Raw genomic sequence first — 23978 nt, 5'->3', positions numbered from 1 at the left:
TTTGTCTAGGCCCGGCCCGAGAATAAAATCCTAAGCCCGAGTTCGGCTCGGCCCGGTCTATTTTTTAATAAACACCAAAAAATAATTTTAAAAATAAAAAAATAAAATAAAAATAAAATAAAAATATTTTAAAATAAAAAATATTTTTATTAAATTCGGGCCGGGCTGGGCCGGAGCAAAAAAAGTGGTGCCCGAGGCCCGGCTTGTTTTCTAAACGGGCCTCGTTTTTTTGCCCAAACCCAAATTTCGGACATATATTTTTACCCGAACCCTCTCATATTTTGGGCGGGCCGAGCTGCCCGGCCCATGGACACCTCTAATTTGAAGTAAATACAGATATTAATATTCAAATATTTATTATCCGAATCTGTTTTACTTTTACAAATAACGGATTTAAAATTGGATAATAAAAATCTAAATCCATGTTTCTCTTACGAATTTTAATTTCCGAATCCATTATTTACTTTATTTAAAAAAATTGTTTAATTTTTTGCTTAAAAAGTAGATTTACTTTTATGTCCTTGCCTAGAAAACTACGCGAAAACTCGTGAATATATATATGAACGGTGAATATATATATGAACGGCGGGGCATTTGATATTTCACATTTTCTAACAACAATAACACCGCGCATTTTTCCCGAGAAAGTGATGGAAAAAAACATTCTTCAATAATAAATTCTTAAGGAAAAAAAAAGTGAAAGTGTAAGGGAGGGAAAATGGAAACTGATGATACAGATAGAAAAATGGAAGAATTAGGAGGCAATAAGAGATTGAGTGAAACCCCTCCCGATGATGATTGTTGCCCAATTTGCTTTGGCCCCTTCACTGTTCCTTGTCGATCTAATTGCGGCCATTGGTATTGCGGTACTTCCCTTTTTCAAATTCCTTTGTTTTTTTTTTAAACAAATTTATTTAGCCACTTCTGTCTTGAGCTTCGTTTTGTTTGGTTGGTTAGAAAAAAAAATTCAAGAAAGAAACGAAAAGGAAAAAGAAATAAGGCTTTTTCTCTGAAACTGTACTTGGTATTTTAGTTTCCTGCGCGAATTAGTATTTTGAATTAGCACAAATTAGTTAAAATTTCTCACTGGTTAACATGAATTTGTTGGTTCTTTCAAGAAATTGTTAGGAAACCATTTTTTTCAAATGGTTAAATTCTGCTATTAGCCACTATGCTTTGTGAAAGTTATGGATTTAGTTGCTGTACTTTCATTTGATCAATTTTAGTCCCAGTACTTTTCAAATTTGTTAATTTTAGTCCTTGTACTTTTGAAATTTTAGTCTAACCCAAACAGTAGCACTTATATCCATTCAGTATGCTTACAATTGTAGATTTAGTCCATATTCTCTAATTGAATCATTTTAAGTCTCTACACTTTTCAAAATTTGAACTTTTATTCTTGACGCAAATGACATTAGTTAATTCATTAATTGAAATTTCAGTAGGTATTACTTGTAAATAACAAGTTGACATGGCATTACATATACGGTTTGCTACATCAAATTTTGGAAATAGCAAAATTTAACTTAATGAATTTAACAGTTACTTTTTGGTGAAGATTGAAATTTTAAAATTTGAAAAAGTACAAGACTAAAAATGATCAAATTAAAGTATAGGGATTAAATCCATAGCTTTTGTAAAGTACAGGGGCTAATAGCAGAATTTAACCTTTTCAAATAGTTTGTTCTGATTTTTATTGTACTTTGTGTATACAATTTTTTATGGTTTATATACATTTACATGATATGCTTTATTTTGTTCTTTTCTGAAGCTTGTGTAAAGGTGGTATATTGCTTGAAGAAAAGAATTTCGTTGTTACTAGGAAACAAGTCTCTTTTTACTCATTAATTTATTCTCTCTTTTATTTTATAGTGGAATTGGTAAAGAATCTTGAGGTTTAAACTATAAACTATGAACACTTTTAAAGGAGGATTCGTTTCTTCTCACTATAGTTTTGCCCTTTAGATGCTGATGACTTAATGAGATTGTTATCGAGTCGTGTAAACAGGAAGAGATATTAGGAACTCACATGAAATTGTGGATCCCCCAAATGGCAAAAATTTCAGTATTAGTACAAAGGTGGTTGTTGAGTGCTAATAAACTTCTTTTTTCCCTTCGCAATAGGAGTAATGGATGGTAATTTTTTTTTGGGGGGGGGGGGAGAGGGCAGGGGGTTGCATTATCTGTTTGTCATTGCCTTTGTTTCTGAAGCTGAAATTCATTTATGGGTTAATATATACAGAGGTATTTGATCTTGGCAACTAAACGTGGAAATCATAAGCCAATTTGGTACTTTTTAGGTACTTGGTTAACATTGTTAAAATACGCCGTGGCGTTGACGTGACATTGACAATCAATAACATGGTGACACATGACAGCTTCACATTTTGATATGTGGCAAAACTAAAAATTATAATATTTTTAATTAATTTTTATCTTTTGCCATGTGTCAAAATGTGAGGTTGCCATGTGTTACCATGCTATTGGTCATCAGTGCCATGTCAACACATTTTAATGGAGTTAGTCAGGTACCTAAAAAAGTACCAAGTTGGCTTACGGTTTTCAAGTTTAGGCATCAGTTAGGTCTAAAAAAAGTTTAGGTACCAAGTAGGTATAAGTTGCCAAAGTATTTAGGTACCTTGGTATATATTAACTCTTCATTTATTTACTGTTGTTATAGTTGTGCAGCTAGTGCCTTTGATTGCCAGAACTTGTGTTAAGTTGGAACTCTTAACTTGCTTTTTGCAGTAAAATGATTGTCTCGATAAATTATAGTCATTGAATACTCCCTGGATTGGGGAACTGACTTATGTGTTTGTCCTCTAATCAACTTTCCTTAAGTTGGTTTCTTTTTTTCTGGTCTTGTTTCGGTTTTTGGCAGGCAGTTGTATTTTGCAATTCTGGAACTATTCCTCGGCGTCAAAGCCATGTGGGTGTCCCATGTGTACCTGCATGATTGTTAATTTGATGCCAGAGGCATCATTGGAACAACAGCCACAGAACCAAGAAGTTGCTGAGGTGCTTAAAAGTGTACGGAGGTATAACCTCCTCTTTCTTGGAGGTGCATGTGGATTCATTCAGGTATGCATGCTAATTATAGCCATCTGTATACTCTAGTAAACATGTATGCTAAGTTGATTTCTGTCAGACACATACAACTTTAAAATTAATGGTTTTACCATATAATTTAATGGTTCTGACATTGCTTTCGAGGTGAACTGCAGAATAATGTTGTTTTGTTTTGTTCACGCTAACAATCCTTATACTCGCTTCTTGTTTATTGTTCTGTTTGTCTTACAACTGTAATGCTTGATGTTCTGCTCTGTTGTGAGCAGGCCGTGAACATTTTCTTCCTTCTTTTCTTAGCAGAAAGTGCGTGAGTTACCATTCTTCATCAAGAGAATCTTCCAGGGATTGATGGATCCTGATACAAATGATACATATATTGCCGAGATACGCCTTTTTGCAGTTAAGTTCAGTGCATATATATGCTGTGAAGATATATATATATATGCATATATACAGCAGTGGCATCTAGACACAGACATGCGTTTATGTGATTTGCACATGTGCAGACTAGCCTGCACAAGCATTTTACGTCTGGTGGCGGTCATGTGCTTGTCCTTGTCTTTATTTTGAATTAATGTTATGTTTTACTGTTTTCAATTAGAAAAGTTAGCACTTCTTCAATGTCGAGAGTGTGCACTATCTTCGATTTTCTTACGGTGCATGTCATACATTAACTTTATATCTTCAATTCAAAAGGAAACCGGTAGAACTTTTGAGGATCTTATAAACCAGAGGTTAGTCAAAGCTTCTATCAGTAAATTTTAGGAAGGGCTGACAAAAAGGTGACTATTTTATAAGCTTTAAGTATAACAAACTGATAGGTTGTCATGACGGTTTAGACGATAATAAATCAAAGTTAGGTGACTAACTTGCAAGACATATGTATGTTGAACGAGTTGCTCATTTCATTTAAAAACTCCGGTTCCCGGCTGTTCTCTGCTAAAACTCTTAACCACTATTTTGCAGATGTTGCTAAGTATCATCTACAGAGCCACACCATTAGATTTTATTCCAACAGGTATATATATGTTGTTCATAGGGTCAATTTGATGATGGTAGTAATAAGTAACCATGTGATCGATATTTTCAGATCATTTTGGTGTTGGAAAGCTAATTATTATTTTCAAAACTGCATTGAACTGGTTGATCGGATTGGGAATAGGCTGGGGTACCGGTCCAGAATAAGGGGTCAAACCGGCTGGTCGATTCGGTTGAACCAGTTTTTTTTTTTTACTTTTTAAAATTTTAAAATAATTTATTTAATCGAACTGGACGAACTGGTTGGACTGAGAATCAGTGATCTGACCAGCTCAACCATTGTTAATCTGGTTCTGAAAACCTTGGAGCTAATGCATTGCGGTACGTATATGCTAGCCAATTGTACAAATTGGTGTTCTTTTTTTCCCGTTTTGCAGGGGGGATAGGAATCGGAAGGGTGTTTGATTGTTCGGCGATTATTCTCATACTCATCCTACGTCTGGTTGGTATCTATCGCAGACGACGACTTATGCAGCGTGTGAGGCGCTTAGCTGCCATGGAACTTTTACAAGAATGAAACTTCGATATGGTAGATTTTGTTGCCCCCCCCCCCCTCCCTCTCTATTATTAACACTTTATTATGTCTATCAAAGGAGAATAGCCGTAAAAATGGATCAATTGTGTGTGTGTGTGAAGGGAGCTTACATTAGGCTGTATATATTTTATCAGTTGAATTTGGAGTGTGTGATTCAGCAGTATTGTATTGGGGAGCCAATAGCGAATAGGCCTTTCATTGTATTTGTTCAATGTTTTGTTTTACCTTTTTATATATTCACGGCTCGGGTTTAAGACATAGCTTAAGCTAACCTAACTACACGAGCTTGAGTTCGCTTAACCTTGCTTATCAAATTTTTATGCACTTAAATTTTCTTTAAATAATGATGGGGATATGCAATTTAGTAACATTAGAATAAATTGAAATGAAAATCTAGATTAGGTTGGCAACCTGTTTGAATTGGGTATTATAGTGTTTTAATTCGGTTCATTTTCCAGTTTGTGAGCATTAAAATATCATTTACATTATTAGATTTTAAGTTGGTTTTCAGATTTTAAAATATTTAAATAAATGTTTCTTAATCCTCCTCGTTACCTAGGATGCAGCAGCATAAAAATGGTATGAAATATATTTAAATACGAGTCAAATTACAAATATATACATTTTTCCGGTAAAAAACTTAACATGTTTAAAAAAGAATTAACTCTTTTAAATTTTGATACGTTAGACCTATGTTGTCCACGTGTTCATGTAGATCTTAATAGATTTTTAACATCTAAACTAATAATTTATTTGTTTTTTTTATATTTAAATTATTTTTGAATTTAAATATGGGATTAACTTTTTTTTGTTCAAGGAACTCCTTAAGAACTTTAAGGTACTTTAAACCGAGAATAATTAAGTTTAAAGATTAAATTTTAAGCTTCTTTAAGATTAATTTAAATAAAAAAAATTAGACTCCAATAGAAGAAGTGTGCTAAATTCAAGATTTAACTTGAAAAGAAAATTACAACCTTAATTATCAAATTCAAGCAAAAATTGATTTACCCAAAAAAAAATTATAAAAATAAAACATAATAATTTAGGAGCCAAATCGTCAGATAAGAGTTAAAATTTAAAATCTCTGACCTCTCGGAAATTAAAAAATTAACACTCCTGAGTCTTAACAGATCTTCTTCGCCGCCGGTCCGTCATTCCTCCGATCAGCGGCGGATCCCTAAAATCTGTAGCTAAGAGAAACCAAAGATGGCTCCGACCAAGAACGTCCGTACAATCTCACAAGAGGCCTTCGACGAGTTAGTGAAAGAGAACATAGATGACCTCGGGATGGATCCCGCCGAAGCTCTAGAAGACGCCATCCAAACACTCTCCCTTCAAGGCGTCGATCTTTCTGGTATCTCTACAATCTCCCTTTCATTTTTAATCCATTTTGTCGTGGATTCCCATTTTTAACTGAGTGTTTTTTGAACGACCGATTTGAAATAGGGATCGTGAAGTGTGTTCCTGGAGAAGGCGGCATCAAGGACCATCCGGCGATGCAATGCTTGGATAAGCTGAAGCAACTGAATGCTGATTCGAAGGATCAATTCGGCGGCCAAGATTTAGTCCAAATCACTGCCTTGCTTAATGACCTAAGTGAATTATGTATTTCTAATAAAGAAGATTCGGGGAATGCAGTGATTGTTGCTAAAAACGGCGGTATCGAATTGGTTTGTTTGATCTGTAGTAAAATTCCAACTGAATCAAGGCAGTGTCTAGTTTCTTGTTTTAAGGCAATGGCATCATTGCTTACAGGTTTAGAACAATTCAATATGTTTTAAGATTTGGTAATAGTTTATGTGTTGGAGTTAAATTAGTTTATGCTCTGTTTTGTTTGTCTTTTAGATGTTCAAAGTACAGAGAGTTTTAGGGCAAGTGGAGGACCGAAGATTGTGGTTGGTATTCTTAGTGATGGGATTCGAGATTTGGATATTTTGAAATCAGGTTTCACTGTTGTTGCTGTGGCTGCAAGCGGTAATGAAGTTGTTAAACAATCATTAATGGACTTACGAGTCGATGAGCTGATTCTACAAGTTTTGAGTGGACAAACTCAGGGAAGCATTCAAAGTTTGTATGATGCTATACGTGTTTTGTTAACCTCCGATGATAATCGGGTTGTTGCTTCCGAAGTAAGTAAAATACGTGTACTAAATCTTTTAGTTAGTACTGTTATTGTTCCTCAAAACGGTTGAGCGATATTTTGTTGCTTCAGGTTTATGGTTATGCACGAAGATTTGCGAAAATTGGAATTGCAAAAGCTCTTGTGGAAACTCTTCATGGGGGGATTAGTTCACCTAGTCTTGTTTCCGCTAGCATAGCACTAAAAGCCGTTGCTGTCAATGTAAGTTATTAGAATTAGTTGAGATATAAGAGACTACTTGATTTAGGTTAATATAATAGGCTTAAAATACTAATTATGTATGTGTGATGAACATTAGCCTTTGAATTTACTATAATGTGTTTCATTTTGTGCAGGATGAAATATGTAAGTCCATTGCCGATGCTGGTGGTATCGATGTGCTTCTTAAGTGTGTTGATGATAGTGGTGAACAACGCAACAAAACTGTAGCTAGAACTTGTTGTTCATTGTTATCCAAGGTATAGACATAAAATGCTCCGTTGAAGGTTGTTTCCTTTATTGTAATCTTTCACTAATCTTCTCTGCTTTCATGGCATGAAATATTTTGTTTTTAGAGCTGTACAATGGTACCATTCAAAAAGGGTTTTCTATTGTAGGTGACGTGATACTTGAACTGCGTGCACTTGTATATTTTAAATCTGTAAATCTTAACTATACGGATTATGAATCAGAAGCTTGTACTTTCATGAAGCTGCATTATCTGAATTTTAGTTTCATGTCTTACCGGAATCATCAATGCCTTCTTTTTTCCCCTATTTGGCTAGTTGGCAGGAAGTGACTCAAATAAGAGTGCTATAGTCGAAAAAGGAGGTATGGACAAGCTGATCAAATTATCGGCTAGATTTTCTGATGATCCATCTGTGATGCAAGAGGTAAGGGATTGATAAATCTTATACCCGTGAAATGCTTGATGATCCAGTTTTCACAACCATTTTAATGTTCTGCTGAATTAGTATTTGTACAACATGATAGTCTTACTTGTTTTCAAACAACAGTTCGGATGCTCTGAGAAACACTCGATGTAATAATGGATGTGAAAGTCATGTGCAGTTTCGTGATAAAACATATGCATGCATAACAATATAGGATTGACATCATAATGAACTCGACTTTAGGTCATGGCCATCATTTCTGTACTCTGCTTGAGATCACCCGACAATGCAACTCGTGCCGTTGAAGCTGGAGCAGGTGATCTTGCTATTCAAGCCATGCAGAAGTTCCCTGCTGCTCAGCCGATGCAAAGAAGTTCTTGTCTCATGATTCGGAATCTTGTTGTTAGGAACCCGGAAAACAGGCAAGTTTTATTTCAGCACTTCATTTAAGTTGGATATAGACAATTCGAGTATCAACGTTCATAATTTTTTCAATCGCTGAATAATGCTATTAAAGAAGTTACTAGTAATACTAGTAATACTAGTCTCGATTTATCAAAAACTGATGCTTTCGTTTGCAGAACGCTTCTGCTGAATAACGGTATTGACAAGTTTATCCGTAAGGCGAAGGAAAATCATGAAAGCTGCAAAGATGCTGCCACCGATGCGCTAAGAGATTTGGGGCTTGATAACTATAACTCATAGTTAAGAACTATTAGGGGACCTGTTCTCTTTTTTGTGTGTGGTTATTTTTGGGGTTTTCATTCTTCATTTTCAATTTTGCATTTTGGAGAATCAAAACTGTTTTTAGTGTTCCTTGATGAAGTTAATTTCCTTTAATTTTGGAGGCTTGAAAAATAATTTCATAGTAATTTTAAATGATTTTCACTATGAATATAAAAATATTTATTTTTACATCATAAAAAATAAAATTAATTATAAATTAAATAAAAAATAAGATTCATCTTGGTTCGGGTAATTAAAGATTTTTAACTTGTGAACTAAAATATGTGGTAGAAAGAGGAAAACAAGGGCAATAAAATTGTTATCAGATAGTTTTTAAGAAAAATACTAAATTATACATCTTGAATTATTGATTAACATATTGTGGACTACGCTATCCATGGCTAATAAAGCCATTTCCAAAAAAGAAAATACAGATTATTATAATATCATACCCCTATTTGGATGTACATTAGACACGAATTTCTCAAAAAAAAATAAAATAAAATAAAATAAAGAGTCGGAGTAACATTAAATGTCATTCTTCACTCTAAATATGAAGTTAAAGGCTTGCCTCGTCCCATGGTGAAACCCTTGGTTCCATCTGGTATTCTCGGACCCTTAAAAGTCTGTTTCATAGATGCTTCACATTGCGTCGTTGGGTTGATAGGTTGAGGTGATGTCCGGAGCTGGCCTCGTCTGTTGTGGTTTTGAACACGCCCTCGGCCCTTCCCGCGGCCTTTCCCGCCTCCCTTTTTTGATCCCACTCCAATGTCCTCAGTCTATGGAAGAAAAAAGTTGAAACCATGTTACTTGGATTTGAATGTCTCTGATACCAATACAATGTATTTGTAAGGTTATTTCTTCAGACTCATATCCACGAATGTGTTAAAGACGAGAATCGGATATGATTACTTTAGGAAAAATAAAGAGTACTGGTTGTGGATAAAAACATAATATTGATGCCTACCTTATTTTCAGTTGATTCAACATTGTTTGATTGAAAGGAATTTTTAAAGTCTTCTTCGTTCAATATGGCCTCAAATTCGGATTTTCGGGTTTTTAGAATAGGTTTTGGCTGCATTTTTATTTCAAAATTTAAAAAATGTTTTAATTAAGGAAGACTAGTATGTGAAAAATATAATATTATGAATAATATAGATACCGAGAGTCTAAGCAGCAATCTTACTCGGAGCCCTTTTCTCCAATTCCTTTCATCATTTAACTTCTCAACCTGAGCAAAGATTATTTGGATTTGAATGCGAGTGTCAAATAAATGTATATATTCTATATGTATATTGTTGAAGGGATGTTGACTCCTTTCGAAGAAATTTTTAAACTCCCAATGGACCCTTCAGTGGGTTAATATTGTCCCAAGTGAGGGTTTTATCTCTTGACTTTGTTAAGAGCCTGAGTGGATTCACAAAATAAACTTTCTGAGAGTCTGAGTGCCTTGAGAAGACAGTGTGTTGACAGAATGAGAGTGCCTTGTTGGGACAAATTGTGCTTGGCGCACGACTACCTACCAAGGCATTCTCGCTCTGTGAATCCGCCGCCTCCTCAAAGTGCTTGGCTCTTGACAGAGTCGCTCTGTGAACCTGTTCGGACTTGCTACAAAAATATGTTCACTTTTATATTCATTTTTAAAAAATCATATATTCGGTAGGTTATATCATCATATCCACATCTGAACATATATTAGACACTAAATAATTTGAACTTTGAAGAATTACATTAAAAAAAAAACATGTTTGATTTTACTTAAATATTATCGTACCTTGTTAGAAGTGGAAAAATCAGTTTTAGAGCGAGGAGAATTGGACTCTTGAGGACGACATATTTGAATGTTCTTCACACTGTATTTGAATATCATTAGCAATTACGGTGTTGTAAAACAACCTTTTAGGACATACAATTGCGTATGTTTCTAAGTTGTTGTAGCTTTTGTAAATTGGAAATTTTGTTCTTCGACTCGTATTTTTCAAGAATTTGGCTTCTTTATTTTTCAGATTTTAAAATTTAGATCAAATTGTTAATACTGTTAAAATTTTGTTAGGTTCATTGGTGTGGCACTTTGAAAGAAAAACAAAACTCACTTGATAGTCCATCAGTGGTGGAAGGTGCGGTTAAGTTTTCGGGGTACTTAAAATTTTCAAAGATTTTAGGGGGATAATTAAAATTTTCAAAAGATTTAGGGGCTTAATAGGAATTTCCAAATCTTTCTTTTGGGGGGGGGGTTAATTAAACTTTTTAAAAATTTTGAGAGGATTAATGAGACTTTCCAAAAAAAATAAAATGGAGAGTCTAATTAAAATTTTTAAAACTTTTGGGAAACTTAATTAGAATTTCTAACAATTATGAGGGGATCTAATTAAAAATATTTAAAGGGCATAATGAAATTTTCCAAAAACTTGGGAATAGCCCCTATGGATTTAACGATATTCTGCCCCTAAATTTAATAGAATAAATTTAATGATGATAATGATTGGACTTGTATTTTTTAACCCGAAAAGTGGAGGGGCTAAATTTTTTGAAATAAAAGTAGAAGATTAAATTCAATTTATGAAAAATTCAGGGACTTGAAACATAGTTTAACGAATAAAAAAATGTAATAGAAGTGATTAAAGAAGGACCTTCCGACAACATTAAAAATTTTGTTTAGGTTCTGATGAGAGTAATCTTCAGGCAAATTCTCTACAACAACGGTACGAGACTGCAAGAAAAAAAGAAATAAGGTTGTTATTTGTAATGAATCATACATAAAATACCCCCCCCCCAAAAATCTTGAAATAATTTGGAAGTGGGTAAACTCGTATTGACATGAAAAATCTAACTACAAATATGAGTGACCCGAGCTCAAAATAACCAAAAATCGAAATGACTTGAACTTGAAAGTGAACCAAACTCCGAGATTGATTTGAACTAAAATGACCCGAAAATTTTATAACTTGAATTTTTCCAATTCAAATTGACTTAAAAAGTTAACAACCCAAATCCATAGTCGTTCGAACTTGAAATTGATCTTGGACCGAAAGCCTTCGATTTTGAACTTGAATTATCGAAACAAGTAAACCCAAAACCACTAAAACTTGAAATGGTCAGAACCCATAGCAACCTGACTAAAAAAACTTAAACTTCAAATCTGAATGATCAGAATTTGAAATAACATGAACTCGAAATGACTTGAACTTAAAAGTGATCCCAACCTGAAAAAGACTAAAACTCAAGTGAAAGGATGTTTACGTTTAACCTTCTTACCATCATCACTAACAACCTTCATTTCAACCAAAAAAAAAATTTATTACTTTAAATTCCAAAATAAGATATTCAAAGGGATATAGCAACATTTAGTCCTTCAACTTTGCAACTTTTCTCATCTTGATCCTTCAACTTCTTTTTGATCCATAGTAGTTTCGGAATTTGGCAAATTTTCTCAATTTGGTCACTAAATTTAGATTCCATTAAAATTTGATGGCATGATGGCACCAAATTGGAAAAAGCTAGCAAGTTCAGAGATTAAAAAAAAAAACTTGCAAGCTTTGAAGAGGATCGAAGTACTTTGGCCAGCAACTGGTTGTTAGAGATGAGAGACTTGATTTTCTTTGTTGAAGAAATGAAAGATATGGGAACTAAAAGCATAGACAATTTTTTTGGTTAAAATATGCTGTTAGTCCTTGTATTTTAATAAAATTTAAGATTTAGTCCCTACACTTAAAGATGTTAAAATATAAACTTCTTTTACTTTTTCAATTTAAAAATCAAAATCCAGTCTTTAACATCGGTAATATTTTCTAGCAAAATTTATCAATTCGGCATGTTAATTAGGTTATTCTCCTATGATGTGGCTTGTCGTAATTGATGTACTAACAATGTTAATGATTGGATTAAGATTTTTAAATAGAAAAATAATAGAATTTTAAAATTTAAGTATAAAGACTAAATCTTAAATTTTGTAATAGCAGATTTAGAGCAAAATTTATCGAGAAAACAAAACTTTTCTTTAATTGAATAAAGGAATAATTATAATTTAGCCTTCAACATTTGCATTTTTGTATCAAATTTGCCCTTATTATTATTTTTTGAGCTCAATTTGGCCACTAACCATTCAGGAAGAGTCAAACTGTTTTCTTAACAGAAATGCTGACTAAAACATTATTATTTTCTAATGATGTTGGCATGGTAGTCCCTACGTACGTTATGCTGACATGAAACTATTTGTCTTATATACCAGTATACCAAATTAATAAATAATTTAAAAGTTATAAAAATATTCATAAAAATTTTAAAAAATATAAAAAGTTCATAAAAATTCAAAAAAAATTAAAAAGAAGAAGTATGAAGTACATGTAGATTGATATGCGGGTTCTCATGTCTAAAAATTTAATATTTTAATTAGTATTTCCATTAAAAAAAGCAATTTGATAGTTTTTGATGTTGATGGTCAAATTTGACTCTTTTTAAAAGGTTGAGGGTTAAATTTAGCTCAAAAAGAGAACGAGGGTCAAATTGACAAATGGTGTAAACATTAAGAACTAAGTTTGTAATTATACCAAAATAAAATAAGTACTTTTTAGAACCCTAAGTGAGTTTCCCCTTCTTACCACAACCTTCAGGATCTTTGCTTATTTGCCTTGACAATGATTCGTTTGCTAAAAGGCTCATGTCACTGAATTGGCATTCCACCTGTTTTTGACCAAAGCAATTTCTATGCTTATTCCGACTTTTCATTTTAAAATAATTATATATATATTTGACATGTGTTTTGTGCATATTTCTATGCGATTCTGAGATATAATTCTTTAAAAATCATCTAAATCGAATAAAATCGAATATATATGATTTTGGTTCAACTTCGAGTAACATGGTATAACTGTATCTTGAAAAGGTTATACTTATATTTAATACTCGTGTTGGACATATATCGGGACACGAATATAATGATACAATATTTTAAGAATCTTTCAAATTGCATGAAGAATTAGAGAAAAAAAATGAACCATATCCGGTTCAATACATACTTGACCCGAGTTCAGGTAACATAGCATAGCTATGTAAATAATAATTTTAGGGATAAAGTAACATATAGTCCCTAGACTTCACAACTTTTTTTTCACCTTGGTCATTGTATTTTTTGGTTCACATTAATCTCGAAACTTGGCAATTTATTTTAATTTAGTCCTTGAACTTGAATTCCATTAAAATTTGATAATCTAATACTTTGAGATTATGTCGCATTGTCACCTAAAAATTATATAGAATCTACAAAATAGTTAAAAAATTTTAAAAAATTTAAGTAATGCCGTGACACAATCTTAAAGTGTCGCGTCATTATTCATTAACGGAATCCAAATTTATGTACCCAATTGAGAAGAAAAAAATCTACCAAATTATGAGATAAATGTGGACAAAAAGAATTTGAAGGACAAAGGTGAAAAAAGTTACCAAATTCAAGGACTAAATGTTTTATCCTTTGAAAATTTAAGGTGAAAATAAATAAACAAATAAATAAACATAACTTGTTTGATGATCTTTAAGCGAAGCTCATCAGGGAGCACATTCTTGGGATAAAAATTAGGGTTAGAAAGATTATGATTCGGGATAAAATAAGTACCACAATCGGCTCTTGTTTACCAACAAAAAACCAATCAAATCCTCCACCACCACCACTACCGTCGCCACCGTTAAGGTAGTGAAAGAAAGGGTAATAATAAGTCGAAACGGGTAGCATTTGGGTACGCGATCTCGACACGAATTCAGGTGCATACGCATTGAATTTGAACCTCACGCCATTTTTATCCATTTGAAGCTTTTCTATTTTTTTATTACAAAAGCTTAATGTGTTTGAAAATAAAAAAAACATAGATTTGATTGTCTCTCCTGAAGATTAATAACTGTTTTCTTGAGAGTAGAATCCATGTCAATGCGGAGACAAAAAGGATTTTTCTTACACGACCGTTGTGTTCGGAATTTCAACATCATTGATGACAACCTTAATTTTCCCTTTTTCTTTGCCAACCCACTTCTTTTAAACCTCGTGCTTTAAATCAGATGAGAGTCGAGTTTAAGAAATTGAAGTGGATAAAAAATGTTTCAAAAATGTTACTAAATTCAGATTAAATGTTTTTTATCCCGTATTAATATAATATTAAAATCTAACCTTTGTCGATTTTAATTGAGTTAAATCACTATTTGAGGTCTTGATTTGATAAAATCTCTTACATTGGGGTTTCAACTTTTTTTTGTTCTAAGGTAGTCTCTGAAATTAATAATTATTCTCATACTTAAGTTTGAATTTACAATTGATCCCATATTAGGACCTAAACTTTAAGATTTTCAAGACCAAAAAAAGTTTAGGCCCCAATATGAAAATAATTATTAAGTTTAGGGACTAACTTGTAAGTTCAAGCCCTAATGTTAGTAAAACTTGGGAACAAAAGAAGTATTAAGATCAAATATATGTATAACCCTACCCGACACAAAGTGGAATGCGTAAGTATTGGACACGAAAGCCTGTAAGGAAACAAAAACATATATATACACATAATATGGCAAAAGATCACTACTGTACATACAATTTTTTTGCAAAGGCAGCTCAAATTTCTTTGATGAATGCGTTATACCAAAGAATGGCACTTTTACTTGTGTAAGCCTTATGGATTATCATCTTCGCTATAATCGGAAGAACCCTTTTCATCGGAATCGGATGCACTGTCAAAGTTTATGTCTCGAGATTCGACCGCACAATCATCAGCGGTTTCGCTGCCTGCTTTGAGAAAATCTTTCAAGTCATCTAAGACGTATGGTTCCACCAGTTTCCAGAACCACATTGAATCTGTCCTGAGAAATCCGATCCAAAACACTCTCCCTTTTCGCTTCACTCGGCAATTCAAGGATTTTGATTTCAATGCTTTCACCACTTTCTTGACGCCTTCGCTGCTCCCTTTCAGTTTCAAAAGGATATCCCCGGCTGATGTTCTGTAGCCCCCGTACATATACCAGTATGCAAGTACAATCGGAGACAGCCACCGGTGTATTAGCTTTGGGATCACGGGTTGACCCTTTGGCCAAAACTGGTCCGCATAGAAACCGAAATACGAGTGTGAAATGGTATTGAACTTGTGCGGGATATCACCATTACCAGCAGTTAGCTTACTCGAAGGATGTAACCACTCGTGGTATTGATCGTGAATATGTCTCTTTAAAATAGAATGTGGGATGGAACTTGGATTAAACTCGAACCGTATCATGTGGTTCTTTCTCTCTTCATCCGAGTCTATCCGTAAACCGCCTAAAAGCAACCCCATTAAAATCTCTCGTTGTTCTTTGCTTAGCTTTAAGCTCACGGGTTTCTTAACCTCTTTCCGGCTCGATCTAAGGACACTTTCCAACTTTTCCATCAACGGAGATTCGATTTCGAATTTCTTCTGGCACATCAAATCATATATCTTTTCTGCTTTCAAATTATCTCCGGAAGAAAGGTATCCATATAAAATGGTATTGCATGATTTCGCATTAACACCAATTGTGACATTCTTGCCCATGTGATTGAAAATTTCCTCTGCTTTGCCGAGATTTCCAACTTTCACCAACGAGCTCAAATATATACTATAAATAGTACGATTCGGTCGGCATTTCTCAAGGCACTCTAAAAAGGTCGACTCGAGCTTATCGTGATAGTTCAACCGGAGGTATGTATCTGTTAGCTTGATGTACGATGGCATAAGTGGCTTCATACCACTCTCAATGAGTTCCTTCATGAACGATTCAGCAAGGTCCATTTGCTCGGATTCACATAATACCTCTATAATTTTGTGGTATGATGCGATGCTAGTATACCCCAAACACTTTTTCATCTCCCGGAATACCTCCAAAGATTTCGTAATTTCCCCAACCTTTGAATAAACTTCCATTTTATAAACAAAAGCTTGAGAAGGGATACTATCATTGGAACCGAGTAGTTTGATCCAAGTTCTTTCGGCTTCTTCAACATCCCCATCCTTCGAACAAGCTCTCAATATCGAAATGAGCACTTCTTTTCCTTCTTCCATACCCGATTCTCGCATCATTTTCCTCAACAATTTTATCCTTTCTTTATCCACCGTATCTTGATAGCTATGCAACCAAATTAGGCCGGTATAGATTTCTTTTTGTATCTCTAAACCACATGTTTCTAAATTGTGAAAGATAAACTCGGCTTGCTTTAAGTAGTATTTCGAAGAACCTCCCGGTCTGTTTAAAAGAGCTCGGAAAAGCGAGTTATGTAAGCTAAGACGTGGTTGGTATCCTCCTAACTGAATCATACGATTGTAAATACCGCAAGCCTCGTCTAAACAACCTTGAACCGGTGTACTAAGATATGCAACAATCAGAATATGAAACGTAGACTCACTAGGCACACGTCCCTGGTTGATGATATCATCAAATATCTCCCGACATTTCGTAAACTTCCTCTCCTTCCCCATGTAATCTGCTAGCTTGGTAGCAAGAGCAAAATCGAATCGATACCAATGCTGCTGCATCATCCACTTATAGACCTGCAATGCAGAAAAAGATTTTCTCAACATCGATCATACAACCAGAGCAGCAATTCGGATGATTAAACGACACACAGATTCCCGTTCTTAAAAGTCATTTTTCTTCGACTCTTGAAAAACTCAAAAGCAATATATAGCAACAAACAGCATATATCAACAATCATAAACACAACATAGCAGAATCAGTAAGGAATCAAAGTTTCATAGCTTCAGAAATTTCGTAAAATTGGGTTCTTTTCGAGAAGTTACTTGCGAGTTACTACTTGTAACACAGGAATCTTAACTTCAGCACAAACTAAGAACAATCCTTAAACCCAAAACCCTAAAGTAACTAAATGTGAAAGATTAACATAAACTAATTTGCAATGGCAACCAATTGTTCTTTGTCATTCACATAAACCCTAAATCCTAAAACCCTCAATCATGAACTTTTAGCATCAAATTGGGCAAACAAAAACAATAATGAAATCGAAGAAAGAAATCAATTAATATACCCTGAAACCAGTTTCATTTTCTCGAATTCTCATACAATGAACAGCCAAGTAAGTAGCATCCTCTTGCTTGAGCCACTTCCTTTGCGCATTCAAGATCCTAACCAAGGTTCCCGCCTTATGAGCCGGCAACTCTTTGCAAAGCCAAGCGAGCTTTGACCTTCGCCACTGCTCCGGCAACTCGTCTAGTTCCTTAACCTCGATCTCCGGTGCCACCAAGTGCTTCATATCGTTATCCGCGAAAACCCCATCATTGTCTTCGAAAACGAATTTCGCTTCTGTTTCGTTGTTGGAGAAATCCCACCTCTCTTCTTCTTCCCTTTCCTTTTCGTCAACGAAACCAACGGCGGAGGCTGAGAATGGGGCGGAAGATACACTGAAGTGGCGGGAAAAAAAAGGGGAAAACCGAGGAGCGGCGTAGCGAGGGATGAGGGGGCGGAAAAGGACGGTTTGAGGGCGGGAAAGAGGGCGGAAGAGGCGGAGGAAAGAGAGGGAAGTGCGCATGGGGGTTTTGGAGGGTGTATTAGGGTTTAAAGAAGGGGTATTGATGGTGATTATGAGGGTTGAAAGAGGCGGGGAAACGAAGCATTGAGCTTTGTTTGCTGCTACCATCATTTGCTGCACATCCATAATCCTTTTTCAATCTAAAAGATTGTTTCAATTTTTTTTTCAAAGGCGACCATGAAAATGGTAAATCTTTGGGCCAGTGCCCATTAATCTTAGGCCCCTGTTCCATTACATGATACAATTATTTTATAGGTTCATTAAAAATGGGGATAAAATAAAATGCAAAATAGTGATTGAGTTATTCAAAAGTCTTCATTGAAGTTATTGAATTATTCAAAAGTATTTATTTAATTTTCTAGGTTGTTTACTTTTTTTGTTAAAGTCCGGCCAGCAAGCTTCAAGCGTCAATTTAACGATCGATATGGTGAATCGGTACCCATCAACAAGTAGAATAACATACCTTAGATCCAAGTCAATCTGACAGTTAGTGCCGGAGATTGGAAAAAAACTGTTTGGATTTTGGTTCATAAATTCGTAATTTCAAAGTTGTTTTGTAAAGAGAAAAACTAACTTGTAGAAAAGATGGGGAATGCGAGCTTTTGGTTGATGGAAGCAGTGCAAATAGAAAAGACTATACAATATCAATTTTAATATCCCAATTATTTAAATGAAAACTTGTAAATAGTTCAATAACTATTTTGTAACTTTCTGATATTGAGTAACTAAAATTTAAACTTACTAATAGTTTAGTGGCCTTAGGTGTAATTTGTCGTAAAGAAGAGGATAAACTAAAACATTTACTCCATAAAATTGGTAATCTTTTTCAATTTGGTCCCTAAATTATTTTGATCCATGTTAGCCTCTTTAACTTTGTAAATTTTTTTCCCACTTTTGGTCCTAAGCTTAGATACCCAATTAAAAAATTAGCCATCAAACTTTATCTTTTTTTACACTTAGGTACCTAAAGCTTTTTTTTTTTGTTAAAAGTGGTACATATCATCTCATTTTATCTAAAACATGATACTAGTCAATAAGAGCATGTCTTAGGTACCACTTTAAATAATAATAAAAAAAACCTTTAGGTATCTAAGAGGGAAAATCGGATAATTTAGTGGCCAATTTGGTAGTTAAGCCTATATAGTTTCTTCTAGGATTAAATATTATTTGGTACTTGATTTTTTTGTCCTAATTTTGTACTTGAGTTTGGCTTCAATGTTCAGTTTGGTACCTAAGTTTTTTTCAATCTGGTACTTGATTTTTTCTTTGTTTTATTTAAATACTTGAGTTTAGCTTCAATATTCAATTTAGATTCTAAACTTTTTTGTCCTAATAACTACATACGTTATTTTAATTAGAGCACATGTGTCAAATATTCATAAAGCGGCGTAATGTTGTTTGGCCTAGGTGCCAAATTGAGCATTAAAACTAAGCTAAGATGCCAATTTGAAACAAAAATAAAACTCAAATACCAAATCAAACATTAGAATCAAACTCAAGTACTAAATAGTACATTAACCATTTCTTCTACTATTTTTAAATTTCAGGGCAAACTACACCTAAGGCCACTAAACTATTAGTAAGTTTTTGTTTTGGTTATTTAACTTTAAAAAGTTACGAAATGATTACTGAACCATTCGAAAGTTTTTATTTAAGTCATTGGGTTGTTAAAGTCATTCTTGTACAACTTTATTTGTTTGCATAGCCTGCACCAATCGAAAGCTCTCCTTCCGCTTCTCTTTTACAATTCAGTATTTTTTAATGAAACATCTTTAAATGTCATGAGTCTGTGAACCAAAATTTAAACAACTTTTTTTTCTGATCTTCGACATTGACTTTCATATTGAATATGACTCTAAGGTTTGTTCTTCTACTCATTGATGTGTATTAATCCATTATATCGATCGTTAAATCATCGCTTGAAATTTGCTAACTAGACTTTATATTAAAAATAAAAATAAAAATAAAAACTTAACAACTCAATAACCTAAATAAAAACTTTTGAATAGTTCAATGTCTTAAATGAAAACTTTTGAATAGTTCAATGACCATTTTGTAACTTTTTAAAGTTGAGTGACCAAAACATAAAATTACTAATAGTATAGTGATCCTAGATTCTTGGGTGTAGTTTACCCTATATTTTATCAGTAGCAGAAACTTATAAAAGACGTAATAAATGTTAATGCATGTTTTTAAGTAACTCAAAAATGGTGTCTTCAAGCAATGGACGGTAAAAAAGAAGAAGACAATATTGCTGAAACAAGATCGCCCATTGTTTGCTTGCCTTGCACCCCTCATTTTCAGAAAAAAGCCATCGTCATGGTTCAATGTTCCTATACACACACACACACACACACACACTCATATACATATATAGATATAAAGAGAAAAAAAGAAAAAGCCCCAAACAGTTCACGAGCTCTCTCATCTGTAAAATTTCTTTCTCAAATCTCAATTCAAATCCCCAGAAAGAAAAAAGTATAGTTTCTTTTTGAGTTAAACAATTTCACGAGCCAAAACCCATTTATTCAACAACCCAATCAAACGATCGTTGTTTTGCCACGTTTTACAATCACAAAAAACCCAATCACCGACTAAGCTTTGATCTGGGTTTTTTTTAGTATATCAGATGATAATGTGATGTGAGAGGTTTTGGGTTTTGCTTCTTTCATATTTTTCCTCTTTGGGTTTAGTTTTTTTTTATTTGGGGGGGGGATTTTAAAGGGTTTTAAGCTTTGAGTGAAATGGATCGACCAGCAATGGGAGCTGGGATGGATTTGCCAATTATGCATGATAGTGATCGTTATGAATTGGTTAAAGATATTGGTTCAGGGAATTTTGGGGTTGCTAGGTTGATGAGAGATAAACATACTGATGAGCTCGTTGCTGTTAAGTATATCGAGAGAGGTGAGAAGGTTAGTGTGTATTTTTCTTGTTGTTGTTGTTCTTAATTTTAAAACCCCATTTTTTCTCTATAGTTTTTAATGGTGTTGAGCTTGTAATTGAATTTGATTTGAGCTTTGGGAATTTGATTTTCTTTTCTTAGTTCATTGCTTTGTTTTGATGATCAACTTTTATTTTGTGTTATTTGCTTGTTCTTTGTAAATGATTGAGAAGTAATAGCTGGTTGATATTTGAGTTTGTTTTCAATAAATTTGAGGTTGGAATTTTAATTCTGCAATTGATTTGGCTGATTTGAGCTTTTGGAATTTGGTTCTGTTTTTAGTTCATTGCTAACTTTGACAATGTTAAAATTACCATAGAGTTTTATTAGATCAAAGAGTAAATTGGTTCTTTCTATTAAAAAATTATTTATTTGTACTATTAAAAATTGGTGCGCTTTACAAAATTACCAAACAATGACATGTAGTGTCATGACATACAGATACCAATTTTTAAAAGTGGAAATGGAGGAAAATTTTGACAGAATGATCAATTACTTTTTGATTTAATATATAAAGATTAGTTTGCTATTTTTTAAATAAAAGTGTAAAATGCAATTTGACTCTTACTATAGAGGTCTCCACGGTATTTTTACCCTTTATGATCAACTTGGTAAAAGTACCACGGAAGTCCAAACTGGTAATTTTTGTTAAAAATTTTATCTATTTCTACTATTAAAAACTACCGTGGTTGCTAGAATAACCAGAAAATTACACGTGGCGTTCCACCTGTATCTCATTCTGACGTAGAAAGATCAATTTTTAACCGTAGAAATGGATGAAATTTTTAATAAAAGGACAAGTTTGTTCTTTGATTTTATGTATAAAGATTAATTTGCTTATTTTTTGATGGAACAAAATGCAATTCGACTTCTAATACAAGGGTTTCCATAGTATTTTACTGATCAACCTTGATTTTGTTTTTCTTGCTCTTTTGTTAATGATTGATCCGGTTGGTATTTGGTATTTGATATTTGAGTTTGTTTTCGATTTTCTATTTTCATGTTCCTTTTTTTCATAATATGTTGTATGCAAACAGATAGATGAAAATGTACAAAGGGAAATTATCAATCATAGGTCTCTAAGGCATCCGAATATCATTCGGTTCAAAGAGGTCGGTCCTCAATCGAGTGTTCCATCAATTTTTATCATATTTTTCGTCATCCTTGATAAAGATTTTTAACTTTGTGAATCCATGGTGTTACATTAGGTCATATTAACACCAACACATCTAGCTATTGTGATGGAATATGCTGCTGGAGGAGAGTTGTTTGAACGGATATGTAATGCAGGCCGGTTTAGTGAAGATGAGGTGTTTGATCGATTACATATTAGTCTTTATTTGTTTGTTTGGATTCCCTTTCTTCTTCTTGTCTAAACTTGTTTCCCCGGTTTGTAGGCTCGGTTTTTCTTTCAACAGCTTATATCAGGAGTGAGTTACTGTCATTCAATGGTGAGTAAACTATTGTTTCGTTGCTTTTACTAGTTAACTCGGTTTGATCCCTTTTCCGGAATTCCTCTCTGAAGCAAGTATGCCACCGGGACTTGAAATTGGAGAACACATTACTGGACGGGAGTCCAGCTCCTCGTTTGAAGATTTGTGACTTCGGGTATTCCAAGGTATAACAAGTGCTCTTCAATTTCTCGAAGTATCCATATTTGATGCTTGTAGCTCTGTTCAAGTAACATAGTATACTTTGCTTTCATTGTCTTTGATTTCCGTATACGATATGTTGATGTAGTATACTTTTTTCCCCAGTCCTCGTTATTACATTCTCAACCGAAATCGACAGTCGGAACTCCTGCTTATATTGCCCCCGAAGTGTTACTCAAGAAAGAATACGACGGAAAGGTAATGATGCTTCGTATTTGCTTCAGATTGCTTAGTATCACCTCTCTTTGTATTTTCTTGCAAGTAAAATATATGCTAAAATTTTAATGTCGAACTAAATTTCAGGTTGCAGATGTCTGGTCTTGTGGGGTAACCATATATGTTATGTTGGTCGGAGCATATCCGTTCGAAGACCCGGAGGATCCAAGAAACTTCCACAAAACAATACATGTAAGCTCATTCCTTGGTTAATGCTAACATAGCAACTTATATCTCGACTAATGGAATCGGTTGGTTCGCAGCGGATTATACATGTCCAGTACTCAATCCCTGATTACGTCCATATATCCCTTGAGTGCCGTCATCTGATCTCGAGGATTTTTGTTGCTGACCCGGCAAAGGTTAGTTTTCTCTTTGTGCTATCATGGCTTAGTCTATGATTGTACCTGAAATGTCAGAGTTTAATTCATAACTATGCTACCCGAACTCATTGGGAATCCAGATGTGTTAGAAACCGGTACCTTAAGAAAATAGAAAAGTCCGAGCAACATAGATTTATATATTCTAAGCATATATAATATTGATTCGATTTTTATTGCAACAGAGGATATCCATTCCTGAAATTAAGAATCATGAGTGGTTTCTAAAGAACTTACCAGCAGATCTCATGGATGAGAACTCGATGAACGACCAGTTCGAAGAACCCGATCAACCTATGCAAAGTGTTGACGAGATAATGCAGATCATTTCTGAAGCTACTATCCCTGCAACGAATATGAATAATCTCGATTCTTATTTGACTGGTAGCTTGGACCCTGATGATGATATGGAAGACCTCGATAATGATTCCGAACTAGATATTGATAGCAGTGGTGAGTTAATATATGCGATGTGACTCTCATCATGCTCGTGTACTAACCTAGGGTGGTTAACTGATGTTAATCTAAGTTTATTCTCGGAAATTCGGGAGAGCTTCTTGGAAGAATCCAGCATTTGTTGCAATTAGCTTTCAAAATGAAGTGTTTATGTTCTTTTAATGAAAACCTTTGTCTTTTACTGCAATGGTGACTCCTCGTCTCTCCATTTTCATAAAGTTTGTAATAGATAACTGCGTGAACTAATTGGATTAAGTTCAATTTTTACTGTAAAGGCAAGTATTGATATATTTGTTGAGGGGGTCGGCTCCTTCACGAGAGAAGTCTTTGAAGTGTCGTTTATCAGACAGCTGATAGGATCTCTAACAATTTAAGGTATTGTTCTTGTGTTAGAGTTTTGTCCCCAGCCTCCGCGAAGAGCGGT

The 23978-nt window shown here is 34.1% G+C and overlaps 4 protein-coding genes and 1 pseudogene across 12 annotated transcripts; 3 read left to right on the top strand and 2 right to left on the bottom strand.

The window, feature by feature from the left end:
* Nucleotides 1–580: 580 nt before the first annotated feature.
* Nucleotides 581–4942, top strand: LOC107928799 (E3 ubiquitin-protein ligase RNF170). 8 transcript variants are annotated; one of them, XM_016860071.2, is made up of 5 exons: nt 581–866; nt 2882–3081; nt 3370–3468; nt 4036–4087; nt 4485–4942. In XM_016860071.2, exons 1-5 carry the CDS (start codon nt 719–721, stop codon nt 4622–4624), a joined length of 639 nt encoding a protein of 212 aa, XP_016715560.1. In that variant the 5' UTR covers nt 581–718; the 3' UTR covers nt 4625–4942. The 8 variants fall into 8 exon arrangements, with proteins under 8 accessions (XP_016715560.1, XP_016715561.1, XP_040942549.1 ...); XM_016860072.2 differs by having other exon boundaries at nt 585–866; nt 2842–3081; nt 3367–3468; XM_041086615.1 differs by having other exon boundaries at nt 587–866; nt 4567–4942.
* Nucleotides 4943–5671: 729 nt separating this feature from the next.
* Nucleotides 5672–8533, top strand: LOC107928968 (armadillo repeat-containing protein 6). The gene is made up of 8 exons (XM_016860284.2): nt 5672–5996; nt 6089–6397; nt 6488–6771; nt 6855–6983; nt 7118–7240; nt 7547–7654; nt 7898–8076; nt 8236–8533. Exons 1-8 carry the CDS (start codon nt 5849–5851, stop codon nt 8357–8359), a joined length of 1404 nt encoding a protein of 467 aa, XP_016715773.1. The 5' UTR covers nt 5672–5848; the 3' UTR covers nt 8360–8533.
* A 389-nt stretch (nt 8534–8922) lies between these two features.
* On the bottom strand, nt 8923–14177 carry LOC107928835 (la-related protein 6C-like; annotated as a pseudogene).
* A 713-nt stretch (nt 14178–14890) lies between these two features.
* Nucleotides 14891–18128, bottom strand: LOC107928892 (pentatricopeptide repeat-containing protein At2g15820, chloroplastic). The gene is made up of 2 exons (XM_016860170.2): nt 17406–18128; nt 14891–16911 (listed from the first exon to the last, which is right to left on the bottom strand). The coding sequence occupies exons 1-2, from the start codon at nt 18030–18032 to the stop codon at nt 15028–15030; spliced, it is 2511 nt and encodes an 836-aa protein (XP_016715659.1). The 5' UTR covers nt 18033–18128; the 3' UTR covers nt 14891–15027.
* A 1983-nt stretch (nt 18129–20111) lies between these two features.
* On the top strand, nt 20112–23809 carry LOC107928889 (serine/threonine-protein kinase SRK2E). 2 transcript variants are annotated; one of them, XM_016860168.2, is made up of 9 exons: nt 20112–20813; nt 21888–21962; nt 22059–22160; nt 22248–22301; nt 22376–22468; nt 22608–22700; nt 22806–22910; nt 22982–23080; nt 23284–23809. In XM_016860168.2, the coding sequence occupies exons 1-9, from the start codon at nt 20781–20783 to the stop codon at nt 23572–23574; spliced, it is 945 nt and encodes a 314-aa protein (XP_016715657.1). In that variant the 5' UTR covers nt 20112–20780; the 3' UTR covers nt 23575–23809. The 2 variants fall into 2 exon arrangements, with proteins under 2 accessions (XP_016715657.1, XP_016715656.1); XM_016860167.2 differs by having other exon boundaries at nt 20112–20821.
* Nucleotides 23810–23978: the final 169 nt, after the last annotated feature.

Source organism: Gossypium hirsutum, chromosome D01 (assembly GCF_007990345.1).
Source record: "Gossypium hirsutum isolate 1008001.06 chromosome D01, Gossypium_hirsutum_v2.1, whole genome shotgun sequence".
In the NCBI taxonomy this organism is placed as follows: Eukaryota; Viridiplantae; Streptophyta; class Magnoliopsida; order Malvales; family Malvaceae; genus Gossypium; species Gossypium hirsutum.
The sequence above is the reverse complement of the archived record's forward strand: the minus strand, read 5'-3'. Positions and strand labels throughout refer to the sequence as shown.